This window comes from Lutra lutra, chromosome 4 (assembly GCF_902655055.1).
Source record: "Lutra lutra chromosome 4, mLutLut1.2, whole genome shotgun sequence".
NCBI classification, from domain to species: domain Eukaryota; kingdom Metazoa; phylum Chordata; class Mammalia; order Carnivora; family Mustelidae; genus Lutra; species Lutra lutra.
The window spans coordinates 4,905,932-4,924,103 of NC_062281.1; the positions used below are offsets into that span (position 1 = coordinate 4,905,932).

At 49.1% G+C, this 18,172-nt stretch overlaps 1 protein-coding gene across 3 annotated transcripts in view; it reads left to right on the plus strand.

Annotated features, from left to right (window-relative positions):
• Nucleotides 1-18,172, plus strand: part of FAM135B (family with sequence similarity 135 member B) — a 272,589-nt gene that overhangs the window by 133,354 nt on the left and 121,063 nt on the right. For all 3 annotated transcript variants that reach the window (XM_047728395.1, XM_047728397.1, XM_047728398.1), the window contains one exon: nucleotides 4,540-4,619. In XM_047728395.1, the coding sequence (XP_047584351.1) occupies nucleotides 4,540-4,619 (80 nt within the window). The remainder of the gene's footprint in view (nucleotides 1-4,539; nucleotides 4,620-18,172) is intronic.

Genomic DNA, 18,172 nt, shown 5'->3' on the forward strand with positions numbered 1-18,172 from the left:
TCCTTCTCGTATCGTGTTACCCTATCACTCTCCCTCCTACCCCCTTCTTCCATTTGGAGGAACCCTAGTGGCTACATTGGATGTCCCTAGGAAATGCAGAATAATCCCATTTCAAGGCCAGGGGGTCGGCATCCTTAATTCCACCTACAACCTTAATTCTCTGTTACGTGTTCTGGAGTAGAGGACACAACTATCTTTGGAAGGGGCATTATTCTTCCTACCACGTTATGTAAAGGGCATAGTTTATGCCATTCTTACAGATGGAAGCCCGTAAGGTTAAACATGAGTATATATATTTATATCCCAAAAAGAATCACTTGCAAATCAAGATGAACATGCTGGCACACTGTCCGAAGGTTTCCCCTTCCTGGGCTCCACTTCCTTCTTCCATCCTTACTGCAACTCCCTCCCCTACCCCTTGCTCACCTCCCAAGGACTTGAGCCAGCTGCTCCCTTCTTCGTAGCATCTTTGTGAATGACCCCAGCTGGAAGAAGGTGGATTTAAGGTGGTTAAAGGAAATCCATGCAGGAAGTAATAGGGCCATGCCTGGAGATGTGCTAACACTACTTACTGAATGTGTTGAACGTGGACAAATCCCTTCATCTCTGGGGTGGGGGGGGCGGTTCATCTTTAAGATGGAAATCATAGTAAGGGTATCAAAGGCTTCCTGCTGGGATCAAACGATATCATGTATGCCAGGTAGGACACGTGGTTTATGGATTCATGACCTGGCAGACATTCATGTCAGATACAAGAGAATTACTAAAGGGATTTAAGCATTCTGTTTAATCAGGGCAGAGCTCAGTCGGGCTGGTCTAATTGACACATTTCTTTTAACCTGTGCCTCTAACGCATCTGAAGTTCAAAATGATGACTGATTCCTTGAAGTGAGATTCGGGAACATCAAGGGCTTTTAAGGAATAGGAACTTGGGCAGTGTTTTGGAATGGGTTATAAAAGTAATTTTATAAAACGTGATTCCCGTGAGGTGTTGCAGCCAAAAATTTTTTAAAAAATACACTTATCTCTGGATTAGAATGTTGACTGCCCTTTGCTGTTGGATAAGTAGTTCCATATTTCCAGCGTCTTTTCTGGGTAGCCCCTGAGATGACGCTTTCTCCCACAGAGGATTTACAGAGGCTGCAACAGGATTGCCTCTGTGACGTTCTGGGTCTGGGCCCTGGCAAGTGGTGCTGAGTAAGCCCTGAGCGTAAGTCCAGCTGCTCCAAGCACCGCCTGGTAGAAAGTGACAGATCGCCTCCGGGAAGGAGTGACCCATTTTGTGTTCAGAGAAGAAGCCGTTAGAATATTAAAACCAGCGGTGGTGGCGGTGGGATGAGACTGTTGAACTGCATGGGTCTTTTCGTTAACGAAGCACCAGAAGCGACCTCCTGTGTTTGTGTCCATCAGCCTTTGCTGGTGATTGGCTCGTGGGGAGTCCGCGGGCCAATGCGTTCCATTCTGCCGACAACGGAGCAGTTATGCCTCTTGTCACTGTCATTAATTTATGAAGCAACAGCACATTTCAAAGATGTTTTATTAAAAATCCAAATTTCCATCTTCCCTTGAAAACCCCAAAGGTCTAGCAACACATAGTCAACCTTTCTGCACAGGGTTGATTAGCGACAGCCCAGGAGCAGCGTCTCCTGTGGACGGGCGCAAAGCTTCCATCCTGCCTCAGTCTCCCTCACACAGATTTGTGAGCTGGTTTGTGAGTGTGCTTCCCCCATGGATTTCTTGATGGTCGTCAAGTGCCTCTATGTAATGAGCCATTGCTCCCCGAGGAAAGAGAGTGAGGGGCTGTGAGCCCTTGGTCACAGTGTGTTTATCAGCTGATCAATACGTAACCTTGATTTAAGTGTGTTTCTGTATAAGGCAGCACAATCTGTCTATCTATCTCTCCATCATCTATCATCTATCTATTTCTCTATCATCTATCCATCATCTATCTATCATCTGTCTATCATCCATCTATCATCTATCTCTTTATCACTCTATTGTCTATCATCTATCTATCTATCTATCTATCTATCTATCTATCTCTCTATCTTTGATCTACTAGCATTGAACTCATGGCCAGGGGCACGGTCTGAGCACAGCTCATCTAATACATTGTCTTTGCCGGTGTCCTCCACTTAGGGACATGGGACAGCACTTCAGCTCTACACTGGGGGCATTTTAAGTAGCAGAGTCACCCACAAAACGCAACAGAAATGCAAAGAAAAAGAAGTGGCACTAAACAGACTGCAGAGGACATGTGTTTCCAGCATGAGAACTGAAAACAGGTAGTGTGGTCCTGCTTGAGCTCAGGTGAAACAGTTGCATGGGGGTGTCAGCACTTGCACATCTGGAGGCACGTCTGAGTGGCTGCAGAGCCCCCGAGTCCCAGGTGTGGGGTTGTAGATATGTGTTACCAAGTAGGTCAGTCCACACATATGGAATCTGTAAGTAACGAGGGTCACCTGCTTGTGACTGGCCCATATTTTCTCTCACCATGTGGCTCGTCTGACACTCCTCTCAATGGTACACACAGCAGAACACAAGTGTTTAGGTTTTGGTGAAGTCCAGTTTTTCAATTTTTTGTGTGTGGATCACGCTTTCGGTGTGGGTTAAGAACTCATCACTTATCCCTAGATCTTAAAACTTTCTTTTATTTTTCTTCTTGAAGGTTTGTTTTACATTTTGCATGCACATTTCTGATCTACTTTGAATTAATTTTTGTAGAAGGTTGAGCTTTTTGTTTGGTTCCGGTTTGGTTTGGTTTTTGCCTATAGGTAGATAACTAATCGCCTCAGGACCGTTGATTGGGAAGGGTACCTTTCCTCCATTGAATGGCTCTTGAACCTTTGTCAGAAATCATTTGAGCAAACATGTGCCCTCATTACTGCAGGGTGGGGGTAGAAACTCAGGCCCCCCACATAGTCTGCACTCAGAAAATGTGGGGTTCTCATCACCATCTGTTAGTAGTGAGAATCCGGCTCCCTCCTCAAAGATCTTACCTTTGCCAGGTGAGGAAGCTGCCTCGTTCAAGGTTGGCAGTGGTGGGCATCAAAGCTCTTATGTGGCTTTTGCTGGTATGGATGGAGATGAGGCCACAATTTTTCTGTGTACTATGGCTGAAGTACAACCACTATTGTCTAAAAGTTTTCTGTCTTGCGAGGTTGCCCCTTTTCTGGCACTTTGTCTAGAAAAAAACGGGCATTTTTGTTAGAGTTTTTTGTTTGTTTGTTTGTTTTTGTCTGCAGCCATTAGAATTCCTGGGTGGTTAGTTTCTCTCTGGGATTTACGAGGCAGAAATGCAGAGAACTCACCCTCTGGACCTTGGGTTCTTAGACTGTTGGCTTTCTTCTTCATCTGTAAAAATCTTTTGTTCATTTTATATACGCCATCTAGAAGTTTCAGTTGTATGTAGTGGGAAGGGGATGGGGAACAGTGTGTCTACTCCATCTTTCCTGGAAGCAGATGTCATAGCTCTTTCTTTCTTTCTTTCTTTCATAGTCCTAATTTTACAGATACAGAAACATGCTCAGAGAAGTTGTATGGTGTATTCAAAAGCACACAGCTCCCAAATGATGTCACCCGAACTCCAGCTGTGAATCCAGCACTGGTGCCTTGCTCGGCATCTCCTCTGCTTATCACACACACACACGCGCGCGCGCGCACACACACACACCAAACACACGACAAACACAAGCCTGTCAACAGAACCTTCTATGAGTATATTCACCATATAGCGTCTCCCCCAGCCATGAGCTCAATGAACCAGGAGAGACCCATGAGTTCATGGTTCATTTTACTTCTATTTCACATTGTTTTAATTCACATCCCCTCTCACAGTGGGCTTGACATTGGTGGGAGGGGAAAACAGTATGGTGCTAGGAGTATTCCTGAGTGATTGTGAGCAGAAGAGCCATTACCTGCATAGGCAGGGACCTGGGGAAGGCGCTTCTGCACCTGTGGCAGAAGGGGGCAGCTGGGAGGGTTACTGATAGTCTGGGAACCTGCACGATGTCCTGAAATGATGGAATTTGGAAATGGGAGTGGCGTCTTACAAATAAGGGCCCAGCAATATTCTGGAAAAGTGGTTGGTAAGACCCTCAGGAATGGCAGCCCAGCTGCTGTGTTTCTAAAGGAAGAGTTTGTATTAGAACCTGACAGCGACTCAGTTTATGTACGGATTTTGCACTGTGCATTGAAGTTTCTATTTTCCCATAAAATGGGCTTTCCTGACTAAACAAAAGCCATGCCCCTTAATGTACCTGTGCCATATGGCCAACCCATCTATCCCTCTTCCTCTTCCCGATACCACCAACCTGGCATGTGTCTCCTATGATCTCACTTCAACTCAACTTCCTATCTCCATCCTGGTTCCATCCTATCCCTCTCCCACTGTCCTTCCTTGATGCCAAACCATCGTGCACACTGCCTAGATGCTTCCATGTTTCCCTTTGGCCTTTAGGAGTAAGTCTAGGTACTTTTAGAAGAAGCCAACAGTAAGGAGTCCGGTCTTCATCTGCCTGTTCTCTGTTCTTTCCTTAGGTATTACCAGATCCGAGTGACCTTGAAGGTGTCCTCAAGGATCCCCCACAGACTGAGCGCCTCCATCGTCGGGCAGACAGGTGAGCAGGAAGACAGCAGCGGGGCCCTTGTTTTCCACTGGTGGGCCATCAGTTATGACTCCATGCCAGTGCAGAGCAGAGCGCAGCGTACAGAGCGACATTCAATAAATTGTGTTGAATGTTGGATGAGTGCGTTTTGGAAAGGGAGGCCCACTCGTGGTGTAGCCATGTGTGTATGTTGTTGCAAGGGGAACCTGGCTGAAGGAAAACACACTCTCCCAGGGATAAACCTGGCTGTGAAGGGTTGGCTAGAGTCCAGTCGGGGAGGAGGATGATGACAAATGGCATCCTGTTGTCAATCCCGATAAGCAGCTAGTTACAGGGGACTGAGTAAGTTGGCAGTTGGGGTAGTGCTTCCCAGGCACAAGGAGGAGTCAAAATCAACACTCCCAGCTTGGGGAGAAGGATGGTCAAGGACAGCCCAGGTTCTGACTTGAAGGAGGCTGGGTTATTAGTGGGCATCCAGGACTCCCAGCAGGTGCTTGGTGTAATGGAGTGTTGAGTCCAAAATAAAGAGTTTGTTACCTAAGAGGTAAGGATAGGCATCAAGAGGAAATACTTACATTAGTGTATTTGGTGAATGTGTAGATCAGTCACATCCTCACAAGGAGAAGTGATGGAAGGGGCTCCTGGGGGGCTCAGTCAGTTAGGTGTCTGCCTTTGGCTCTGGTCGTGATCTCGGGGTCCTGAAATTGGGCCCTGTGGTGGGCTTCCTGACCAGTGGGCAGTCTGCTTCTCTCTCTCTCTCTCCCTCTCTCTCAAATAAATAAAATCTTTAAAAACAAAACAAAAAACCTATATGGATGGAAGAGAAAGTAAGGAGATAAAAAGAACTATGGAAAATCTGCTTAACTTTAAAGATACAAATAGATGTAGTGAAGATTAGTATAGACAAGAAAACCGGTAGAGTCGAAAGCTCTGGTCATAGTTACCCTTCAAAGAATTTCCTTTGAAATTTCCGTGGCAATTGGGTCACTTTATGGGCAGTGATATTACGGTGAATGGAATTACAGGCTCTGAAATACCCCCAGGCTGGGGATGGAGATGCAGGGGTCTGCTTAGTTCCACCTGCAGGGCTGTGGACGGTGTGGGAATGAGCAGCCTACCCAGACCACACAGGAGGACATCAAGGACTGATGGTGGTTTGTGGGCAGCAGGTTGATCTGAGCCTATGGTCTAGATATAGAAGACGCTGGAGACCACCTGCTCCTCCTCGGACTCTGGGCAGAGTTCAGTGTCAAGTCCTAGGAAATTCACCCCATTCCCAGGGTGTCCTTGTCTTCCACTCTGCTCCTCTCTCCAGGGAAGAAGTTGGGTCACCGAGACTGGTGGGCACCTGGTCCCCCGTGTCCTGTGTGCACTCAGGAAGCCTGTGGTTCCCTGCTCACCCCTGCCTGGGTAGTACCCCATGTCCACCCACTTCCTGCCAGAAGGAGGTTGGTTTGATTGGCAGAGGGGGTAGGAATCCTGCCATTGCCTAATTTCCTGTGTGACCCAAGGCACTGGCAACTGGAAATTTGATTTCCTCACTCGGAAAATGAGGATACAAAACCCATCCTCTGCAGCGTTCTTGTCTTGGAGATTATAATGGAGAAGGACATTTTACATTCACAGAGATTATACATGTCAGTTTCCAGGAGAGTAACCAGCCCAGTGTCAGTGTCCGTCAGTCTGACCTGTGAGTGGCCACACAGTCAGGGCTGCAGAGCTGGGTCCATTCTCAGGGATGAAGCTGGGACCTGGAATCCAGGCAGGGTCCATGCCCCAGCCCACCTGCTCACAGCCATCCCCAGGTTCCTGACAAGGACTCCATTCCCTCCCCATGACTCTAGAGCCTGAGCTCCGTTCCCTCATCTGTGGAGCCTTCTCTTGGAGCTGGCGGTCCCCACCCACCACCATGAAGACCACAGAGCTGCCTGACATCCAGCTGCTGGCAGAGCCCAGGAAGGGCTTGGGGAGAGGAGCACTTTGCCACTCAGAAACAAAGACAAATGAAATGCAGTATGGGGGAGGAAAAAACAAAACAAAACAAAACAAACCCCTTTTTTCTTCTTTGGTCTGGGTTGACACAGGGGTAATTGGGGTACACTTGCTATGCCCGCGGAATATAGAGGAACATACTATTCAAAGTGGAAGGCTAACCTTGAGGCCAGCAACAACCACCATAAGGGTTACCCCATGAGTTAGCAAGAGAGCGTTTGTGATTTCTTACTCGAGGAGATTTCCGGGTGCATTATTTTCAGATAGATGTCACCGCACTGCCACGCACGCCGAAACTCAGTGGTTTAAAACCACGATTTATTCTCGATGTTTTGAGCTGGCTGGGCTCAGCCAGGTCATTCATGTCCTGCTTTCTGTGAGATTTCTGCAGACAGGATGGATTGTCGGAGATCATGACATCAGATGTGTCTGATCCTCGGTTGGGGTGGCCGGACTCTCAAGGGAGCCGCTGGGTTTCTTTCTCCAGTTGGCCAACCTCTTACACTGTGGCTCAGTTCACCGAAAGAGAGGGGCGGTGGGGTTGGGGGAGAAAGGAGAGCCTCGGTCTCTGACAGGCTGGCTGGGAACTGGCACAGGGTCCCTTCCCCACATCCCCACATGGCAATGGTCAAGGCCAGGTGTAAGGCCATCCACCTGCAAGGGGAGGGAAATGTACTCCACTCCCGGTGGGATGCCCTCTGCAGGTATGACGCTGAAAGCAGTGTTTAAAGTCATGTCTGCATACGTACAATTAACCAGACATGATTTCCTTCACCTGTACATAGTTCTAAGGAAGCAGAAAGGAAAATAGATGTTTAGACGATGAGGTATGATATACTGAGAAAAAACCCAAAGGAGTCAAAGTGTGTGGGACTTAATGTTGTCTTTGACACTATTGTGTCTTGCAAGGACACAATGGAGTGGTCTTGAAGGCACAAATGGTTTCATTTGGCTGTTTTGTCCCATTTATCTCTAAAACAGAAAAAGAAAAAGGTTGCTGTGTCTAGAGATGCAGAATTCAGTAGTGGTGAGAACCGGGCTCTGGGCTTTCCTGGCCCCAACCCTGTTTCCAACACTTGCCTACTGTGCGGATTTAGAAATGTTTTTTCGATTTGATGGATTGATGGATTGATTTGGGGCTCCTCACCCATATAGTGGGGCTGGTAAGAGGTACCTACCACCAAGTTTGTGCTAAGGATCAAATGAATTATGCAAGGAAATGCCTGGAACGGTGCCTGGCACTGAGTAAGCTCACGGTACCTGTGGGCTGGAGTCAGTGTCTCCATTGTACACACAGTGGTGGTTCACTTAGCAGCACTCTGCTCCGTGCGGGTCCCTGGGACACAGCGCTGGGGATGGGAGGCTGCCTTGATGCTTTAGAGGAGCTCACAATCCTCTGAGGGAGGTGGAGAAGTGTCCCACGAGTCCAGCAGAGGTGGACATTGAGATGGGGTCCCTAGTATGATCTGGAATTGGGAGCAGAGGTTGGCTCAGTCCACAGAAGGTAGGGAAGGATGATATGGGCAGATGTAGCAAAATGACTGGGGCCTGCATGGCACAGGGGTGAGCACAGGGTGGGGGAGATGAGGGGGCAGCCAAGGGGGGAAGAGAAACGGTGGGGCCAGGGGCCAGGGTGTCAAGTCGCGCCAACCAAGCATGCAGGCTTCCTTGCTGTGGGTTGGCTCAATGAAATGAGAATGTTCCAGAGACACAAACCCTACTTTGTTCAAACGTGAGATGTTGTCTCATAAATGAAGAGGCAGAATTAGACATTTTTGCTGTCTTCTTCAACGTAGCGGTCCCCTGGTAGCTACAGTTTTAGTGAAGCAGATGATTTATTAGATACTCCTTCTTGATGTGGAACACATGTTCGTTGAATTTTCCGGGCTCGACGTTTGTGGTTGGATTCTGTAAATAAGAGAAAACTAATAATGCCCCATGTGAAATGCAGCATTCCCTGCCCACCATTGTGTTTTATTTTTTCAGTATGTTTTTTAAAAGATGACTGGGGAAAGTTTCTTCTTGTCTAGTGAGCTGTGTATCTCATAGAATAGACCGTGATGGCTCTGAACTCAGAAGGAATCGTCCCCCAGGCATTCCGGAAAGATCCCAGCATTCCAGAACAGACATGCATGCAGTCAGCTGACTTCACAGCCAGAGTGACTGCTGTCCCATCTGCTCCTGGAACTGGGGGCAGGGCAGATAGGGGGCTTCTGCTCTATGGACATGGCAGCAGTGGGGGGTGTTTGGCCTGGCGTCTGGTGAGAATCTGAAGTCCGCAGCATCTTGATCACTACCGGAAATAGCAAAGTGTAAATTACAGGCCATCCCGTCAGCCCGCCGAGGCCAGGACATCTCTGGGCTGTCCCCAAACCATTCAGGTGCCTCCAACAAACAAACGTACCTGGGACCTAAGAGACACGGGGATGAATTTTGGTCACTTAAAATGTGAGGCTTCAGGTGTGACAGGAAAAGAAACCAGAAGTGAGAAATTTTAAAACGTGATTCACTTGCCTCGGAGCCTTGCTTACCTTTCATGGGTCTCCCAGATGGTCGTCTCTTGTCTCCTGAGGTCAAGGCTGCGAGTAATTGACATGTCCGTGCCTGTGAATAAGTATTATACTTGCTTAATTGTGATGATTTCCTTCCACTACGATGGTGCTATGTCATAGCTTTTGCTGTCTCTTACTCCCTGGAGGTGTTAGAAAATGTTCCCCTGGGGTGGGGAGGGGATGACCACTCAAGTCAGGGAGGACAACTTCAGGCTGTTGAGCTGGGCACAAAAAGGGCACCCGCTCATCACGGCTCATTGAAGCCCGAGAGAAGATAGCATGGAAATCATGGAAATGTATAAAAATTACCATGATTAGTTTTAGTGCTGTTTTGAGAGGTGATTTCCATTAAGTAGAAGCATTTAAGAGTTTCATCATGGAGGGGGTGGGTGGGCATTTATTCCTTAAATGAATTATCTAATTTCTTTTCAGTGTCCATTAAAGTGCACCTAACTATCAAATATGCCTGTTTTCATATTTGGGGAATACTAAGCAGGTCCAACAGTCATGCTCCCAGGCTCTGAGTAGCTCCCTGGGTCCGGAGGAGAGGGCTGCTCAGGGCCACCAGAAGGATGTCTCTGGTGAAGCCGGGACTATGCTCCCACCTGCTCAGCCTCTGAGAGCAGCAGTCGGCTCAGAACCGCTAAAGCCCAGGTCCCTCTGTTTTGACCCTGGGCAAGACAGGAGTCTGCTCTGGCAGCTGGCCCTGTGACCCCGCTGTTACTGGGCCAAGCCTGGTGTCGCTCCCCCTTTGTCCTTGAGATGTCATCTTTAAGCCTGCTTGCCCTACAAGGCCGTCCTCTGGAAGCCCTCTACAGGCAGCTCTGTCTCTGCCTCTGCTCTCACTGTTCCTTCCACTCTGAATGCCTGTCCCTCCTTCCCTCCCGCTCGGGTCCAGGAGGTTGGCAGAAAGAGCCGATGCAGCTCCTGGGAAGGCGTTATCCCACCACATTGAAATGACCAGCTCCCCATCTGAGCGTCCTTCTCACAACTGCCTACACACACACACCTTCCCCGTTGCCATGCTTCTCCCGCACCCTTGCGGTGTCCTCTCCATCCGTGGTGCCTGTCACTTGGCTTTGCAGGACCGCCACAGGCTGCAGGAAGGAGGACCACCACAGGCTGCTGCAAGCACTTTGTTTAAGATTGGAACTTGCCCGAGACTTTGAATCCCACTGTCCCTTGCAGTTGTCCCCACTGCTGTCTGCACCCGTGTTTCTTAGTACAGGGACAGGGAAGCCTTGTCCCAGGATGGGACAAGCTGAGATGTAACTCATGTCCCAGAGTCCCCTGCAGGATTAGGCTGGCCCCCTTCTTGGGGGACCTTTGCTGAAATGCACCCATGTCTGCCTCCTTTCGATCCCCGCCTTTCCCTGCCCTGTGTTCCCCATGCCGCTCTTAGTGGAGCACATCCATAATAGGTCACCAGTACACGGGCCTTGGTCTCTGGGTCTGCTGCTTTATCAACCGTTTCCAGAAACCACTAAAAGTTCTATACCATTAGTTGTACTATAGGAAGTCGAGTGTGGAGTTAGCTGAACCTGAGTTCACCTGAGTTCCTTGTGACCCTGGGCCAGGAGCCTCTGTGTGTAGCCCCCTCTATAAATGGAGTATTGGAGATAGAAACAACCCCGTACGGCTATTTTGGGGCCCGGGTGCTGGGCATGGATACACTGGGGGCCCCCATGCGCACACACACCTGCTCGTGGCCTCCCTGTTTCGATGCCCACCACGTTTGGCAGGAATAATCTCCTAACCCACCAGAGCCAGTGTGCATTCTGTGGAGACACTCAGCGTCAGACCTCAGTTTCTGAAAGTTGGCCGTGTGAGAGGCCGTGGACGCAGAGCTTGCTGGTAGACCCCGGTCTCTCCGAGCTGAGACGTGGTAGTGCGGGAACTGAGTGACAATGACGAAGACAGTGATGAGGGCCCTGGGGGAGAGAGGCCTGGCTGCTCAGGGCTTAGGCAGCCTCTCTGGAGGGTGGGAGTGGGCTTAGTGCTCTCTTCCCAGGTCTGACTCCATCAGACACACCCAGACTCCAGGGATCTTGACTTCTGGCCTGGGGTCGTCAGGGCAAATCTTTTTGTGTTCAGAGAGCAAGGAGAGCTCCCCAGCGGGTCCTCAGGGCCTCAGCCCACCTGGCATCGGCACACCTGCACTGCTCTTTCCCCCACACGGAGTAAGAACCCTCCTCCAGGCAACAGCACCACTGGCCTGCACCTGGGTGGGGCCAGCTTACACCTGGCAAGCCTGGTGTAGGGACAGGCACCCACAGACACAGGCGAGGGTACAGGAAGGACCCCTGATGCATCTGGCAGGGATGGTGGGACACGAGCTTCAGAGAGGCCTTCCTTGTGGGTTGGGGAGAGAACAACGTCGGTCTCTAGGGCAGCACACACATGCTCTGCACCAGCTGGCGGAGTCCCACTCACACCGGGTGACCTCGAACCTGCTGCTGCCTTCCCCGGGCCTCATCTTCCTCCTCTGTAAAATGGGAGTCATCCTCCTCACCCCTTCTTCGTGGAGTCGTGAGAATTGAAAATGTGAATGTTATGAAAGGGTGGTCGACCTCCCAAGCCCTCAGTACACTCTGGCTATTTTTAGTTTTATCGAAGAAGCCAGAATCAGCAGACATGGGTGAAATTTGTATGGACTGAAACAGTAGCCCTGATGGGTTTTTGCTTATTCTGTATTCTGAGACACGCTCCTTGCGTGTCTCCTGCGTGCCCCACACAGTTGCTGGAGTCTCTGAATCCCCAGAGCTCCCCCCACCTGCCGCACAAATGCTGTCTTCCCTGGTGAACTCCTGTCACTGGAGGTTCCGAGCCGGGGTTTCCAGCATGGTTTGAGTCCCTGGCAATGGAGAGGATATTGTAAGACATGGACTCCTAGTCCTTCCAGTCTTACGGAAATGAAGCCGCTTTTTATCGTGTTTTTTGCGTGTATGTGTGGCTAGTTAGGGACATACCCAGATCGTCCGTGTGGAAGATGACGCTTGCAACCTTGGCACCACGTGGTCTAACTCTGTTCTGGCTTCCTGGTGCCTGTCACAGCGCCTGGAACATGGCTGGTGTTCCCTGTATGTTTATTGAACTGCTGAATGAGAGACGGTGGAGTGGAGCTTGGACCCAAGAAAGAGAGAAAAGAAGCTGAATTCCATGCAGTTAAAAACACAGTGAGCTCTCAAAGACTCAACGATAATAGGGAGGAAGTATCTCAAAGGAAAAGTATGCTGGTTTTGGTTCTCAATGAATAGTCATTAAGCTGTTGTTAAAAGAAAAAAAAAAGATAATTATTCGGAGAATAGCAAAGTGGCCAAGAGGCCAGATAACCTCCCTCTGATTTGGGCAAATGGTCTCTAAAGGTCTGAGAATGAACCAAGGTGTGTGGAACTGGGAGTGTCGGTGTGGGAGATGTCTGGGAGGGGAGGGACCCCCCCACCCAGGCCTCAGCACGTGGGGACCACATCCTGTGGGATCCCTGAAGGATCCAGTTTCTGGATGCCCCCTCCCACGCCTCCCAAGTCAGCGGGGAGCCGTCTGTGTGGGGTTCTGACTCTCTGGGACAAGCGCCCTGCCCGGGCCCAGGGCAGCGCGTCCTTGTCCTTGTCATCATAAGCAGCGATCAAGTCTGTCCCGTCCAGTATTTCCACAGTGAAAATGAGGGAATTTGTGCCCCCATGATGTGTGTGTATGTGTGTGTGTGTGTGTGTGTGTGTTAATCCAAGGGATCAGGGATGAGTATATCCGAACCCCTGGGTTGGAGGGTGGGGGAGCATTCTTGAGGCCAAATTCCTGCTGAGGGAGATGCTGCAACCCCCACACTGGGTCCCGGGGCTACTCCAGAGCCTCCATCCTTCCGGCCCCAGACACTCTAAACTTCTGGTTGACCCCACTCCACTTCTTAGGAAACACTGAAATGTACCCATTTCCCATTGAATACACATTTTTTTTTCTGTAAAATTTGTTTTTATTTTATTATTTTTTATTTAGAGAGAGAAAGAGAGCGCACATGTTTGTGCACAAGCAGGGTTGGGGAGACGAGCTGAGAAGGGGACAGAGAGAGAGAATCCCAAGTGGATCCCAATCCACTCAGTGTGGAGCCTGACACGGGGCTCGATCCCATGACCCTGAGACCATGACCTGAGCCGAAATCAAGAGTTGGACACTTATCTTACTGAGCCACCCAGGCGCCCCTAAAATTTGTTTTTAAAATTAATTAGCTCCAAATAACTATTTGTGAATAGTTGTGAATTTTCTGCCTACTCAGGAAAGGTCGCAAAGTAAGGCAGTCTACCTACAAGGTCTTTGCAAATGCAGTGTAACATTTATAAAGACGAGATATGACCAATGTGTCATTTTGAGGAAATAGAATGAAGTATTTATTAATTTGACCTTGCAGGGTTTTGTTTATGACTCGAATCCCATTCTTTTGCTTTAAGGCCCTTGAGCGCTTGCAGGTTCCAGGCATCCTGACAATCGCGGCCAAGTCAGAAAGCTGCCCGTGTTGATGGGCCGGTGTCCTACATACGGGGCACAGTCCGGAATTACTGGACAAGTTGAATCAGTGGCCATTTCAATAATAAAAAAGTGGAATTTTCTGTTTCCACGTTTATTTTGAGAACTAAGTTTCACCCATGCCAATAGGACCAACTAGGCCTTGGGCCAGAGACAGAATAGTCAGGTTCTAAGGGGCTTTGAAGGCAGAGAAAGCTGGACTCACATCTCGGCTCAGTTTCTCACAGGCTTTGTGCCTTCGGGCAAGTCACTTGATCTCCCTGAATTTCAGGGCTTTCATCTGTAGGATGGGGATCATAATTTGTACCTCACAGCACGCTTAAAGGCTGACATCGGCACTTCCCATGGTGTGGTGTTAACACCGATATTGCTTAGTAATTGTATGGGATTGTGAGTGATGTGGATAGGACATATCGGGGCTGAAGCCAGATAAAAGATGATTTTTCACTCACATTAAACTCCAGATGCGGGCAGACCACACTGGCACGGTGTCGTCATGTTGCCATCAGACCCCAGCTCCCGTTGTCTTTCTGCTTCTGAGTCCTGACAAGCATACTCCGAGACCCCCTTAGGGTCCAGGCTGACTTCTGGAGCTGTGGCCGTAGCATGTAAGCCACAGGCTGGGGGGAGAGGAGCAGCAGAGTGAGGGTGGGCAGTCCTTTCCTTCTCCTGGGGGGAGCAGAGAGGGAGTGACGTTCCTACATCTCATTTCCTAGAATTTATTTAGCCACACCTGAGAAGCAGACACTGAGAAGAGTAGCCCTTGAAGTGGGTACCATCCTAGGTTTGTCTCTAGGAAAGTACAGACTGATTGAGCCTCTGCCACTGTCAGCCTTCGTCCCGAGACTGCTGGGAATAATCAAGATGAATTTAGCAGACCTAAGAGATAATGCTCCTGAATAGTAGTTTCTATGGAAAACTTTCTTCATTTTCAATTTTCTTTCAAGACTGTATTTAATGCAAGAAAAAAATGTGTTTTAGGATAATAAACCTTTGCTAATTTTTTTTTCTTTTTTTTTTTAAGAAAGGAGAGAAGGGGTAGGATCACCTCCATTACCTGTATCTGGCTAGACTTTAAAGACACTCATTCGTTTTCCCCAATAAGGAAAGACACATTGCAGCGCACCACAGTGCGTTCATTTGGGGTATTAGGGATTGCAATCCGGGGGATTGAGACCGCCGAAATCGGGCGTGCTCCGAGGTGCGGGCAGGAGGCAGGGTTTTGAAGGCGAAAGACAACAAGTTTCCATAAAGTGTTTGAAAGATCGATGAGTGGTGCTGACAACATCTGAACTGAGTGTCTGATACAAGACTGGCTGTTCAGTTAACAGTGTTGCATTATCTCTGTTTCAGTTCAAAGCGTGAGATGTTTTCTAGGCTGTGTTAACCCTTATGGCTCAGCCCAGAGCACCAGGATGTGTTGGAGCTAAGCTGTGGTTGTCCAAAGTCAAAAGCCCATTTTCCACCTTGTGTGGACGTGCGTGGTTTCCGTCCCCACGCCACTGTAAACAGAGTCCCTGAGCTATACTTATTCCATTGTGAATCACCCCATTGTGACTCTTACGTTCTACCAGTCTCTCCAACATGGGGAAAGCAACAACGGCTTTGTTTTATTGAAGACAATGATGCTGATTCCTATTTAAGTTAAATTTTGAAGCAGAATAAATTATTGCAAGCAAGTATAAAGTAATGCTGGTAGAGGTAGTCTGGGAATATAGTAAAAATCATCCACGTTTTTTAGAAATAACTGAAGTTAGGTAATTGGCCACACTAAATCCATTGGTAGCCATAAAGCTCTCGGCTCAATGTCTGAACAGTCACACTGTACTGCGAGCCATTTTTATTTCTTGAAAGAGGACGATTCAAAGGTACGCTTGGTTTTATAGAGAGCCTCTGATTCATTGCCCTATTTATGTGTGCCCAGTAAAAAATTAGGAAAATATTACCTGGGACAATGGTACAGAGCAAAATTCTCCCACAGAGGCCAGCAGCTGGAATGAGAAACATTTTAAACCCGCAGGGTTGTCCTGGAGAGTGGGCTTACTAGATCAGGAATTCCCACGGGTTAGCTTTCAGTGCGTCTGTCCAGTGCGTCCCTTTTTTCCAAAGACAGCCAGAGATAAGAGGATGGGATTATGTTAAAAATGTTCTCATTCGGGAAAATTAACAGAAAATGCTCCTCTTACTTTTTCCACATCTATATTATATTAGGCTGTTGCAGAAACCGCATTTCCCAGGCTGTCTTCTTAGCTAACCGGCGCTATCTCAAAGGAGAAGTCAGGAGGAATGCACCGCCTCTCAAGTCTTTTACTCGGAATGTGCTTGAAGGAAGAGTGTGAGAGTTGTGGTTTTCGATGTTGCCTTTTTTTTTTCTTCCCTTTTTGGTAATAGTACTTCTACTTCAGTCAGGCAGTAGGTTGTAAAGACTTGACTTAGCTTGACCCAGCACGTACATATTCTCGTGAAATATGTATGAAATCTCCATGCATGGAACCATCAGCCACTGCTTCCGTCTCCATGCAATGCCGTGGTCTCTCTCCAGCGCTCCCGCAGGTCACTTCACCACTGCCCAAGGCCAACCTTTATAACCTGCTCACGGGAGCCAGAGGACTACTTTTTGCTCGTGGATAATCCAGATGGTGTTGGTTCCCAACTCAGAATCCACAGATGATGACAATGAGCGGGGTGGGGACAGTGGACAGCGGCAGGGGCAGCTAAGGCTTACGGATGCCTGATAGGCACCGGGAGCTGTTCCTACTCTTTGCAAATATTTACTTCTTCACAATGACTCTAGAGGGGAGGTACTGACATCATCCCCATTTTCCAGTGGAAGATACTGACAGAACCCCCCGGGAAGAGGTGGGGTCAGGACCCCATGACAGTCTGGCTCTTACCTACAACATGGCGTGGCTTCTTGTGTACCTTGGCAAGAAATCCAAACTCATTGACAGGTGCCCGTTGGCGTTGTGTGATCTGATCTGGGACTTGCTCCTCCCCCTCACCTTCTGCCCCTCTGTCCCATCCCTCTTACTTCTCCTTGGATACACCACGCCCATTCCCAGCCCAGAGCTGCTGGACTTGGGGGTCCCTCCACCTAGGGCCAGATTCACTATCCCAGGGGTCAGCTCAATGGCATCTCTCCAGAGAGACCTCTTGCCTCAAGTTCCTAAATAGACTTCCTGTTCTCACTCATTTCCCTACTCTGCGTGAGTTTTCTTCGGACAACCTCAGCTGATGGTATGATATCCTCATTTATTGTCTGTGTCTCCTCTAAGATGTAATAATAACACCCCCTTTGGTAAGTCATTACCAAGTGCCTTCGTGCCAGGAAAGAGCATAGTTTAAATATTTTATATAGGGGAATGTGCTTAACTCATTACACCTCGTATAGGTGATCGATCCCTTTTTGCAGAAGAGGAAATGTAGGCGGGTAGAAGCTCACAGACTTTCTCACAGTCCCCCAGACACGAAGTCGTGGAGCCAGGATCCGAACCCAGTGAGTGCGGCAGGTCTGTGTGGGCCTCCTCCACCTGCGGTGCTGAGAACAGGACCTACGACAAGCAGCAGTTGAAGGAAAACCTCAGCTACACTGAGAAACGGCCCTGCCACCCTGCAGGTCCAGCAAGAGGGACGTGCCCTTCACCTCGGATCCCTCCCCGGCCCTCACATCCACACTGGATCAAATTTCAAGTCCCATCAGATGGGACTTTCTCCTCCTCAGCTCTCTGGGGGTCCCTCCGCGCCTCCTGACAAAGTATGGCTCAGGCTCCCGTTCTTCCCTGGGCTCCACCGCCTCACCCGCCCTGTTCCTTAAAGGCCCCGGGGGCCACCAGTCACGCACAGAGTTGTGACAAACCAGGCCTGCGAGGGCTGCCCGGCCCGTGTTCCATGGACGGGCTTAAAGAGTATTGCATACGCCATCCCAGTTGAAATTTAAATATTTTAAACTTTTATGAAAGAGGCAGCAAATGAAATGTTTGTATTATTATCTCAGTCTATCCTGTCTATCTGGGTTTGAATCCTGGTTCCACCTCTTTAAAACAGTGAAGCAAGTGCCTGGTGCCTCAGTTTCTCCATATGGAAATGAAAGCAAGGCAGAGCCTCCCTCACAGGGTCACGTCGAAGATTCAGTTAGGTCACGAGAGTCCACAAGGAGTAGTGCTCAAAATGTCAGCCGCTGTCCTCCTCCTCGTCACTGTCGTCAACCCGTGCTGGACTTACCTTTCTCTCTGGCCCTCTCTGAGCCACGTGTCGTTGTGGGAGAGACACAGCAGGTGCACAGGTCTAATCACGTGACCTGGTGCTGGCAAGCACCCCTCTCTGTGGCTCCCGCATGTTGGGGGCAAGGATGCCCGGCCCGGATGCCGCAGCTGCTCCGCACAGATTGGCTCCACGATGTGACAACAGACGGCAGCTCAGGTCATGATAATACTGCACCGTGTGCAACGTCAGCACTTACTCTAAGCTCCCCTTCCTTCATATTTGATCTTAATATTCATGAGG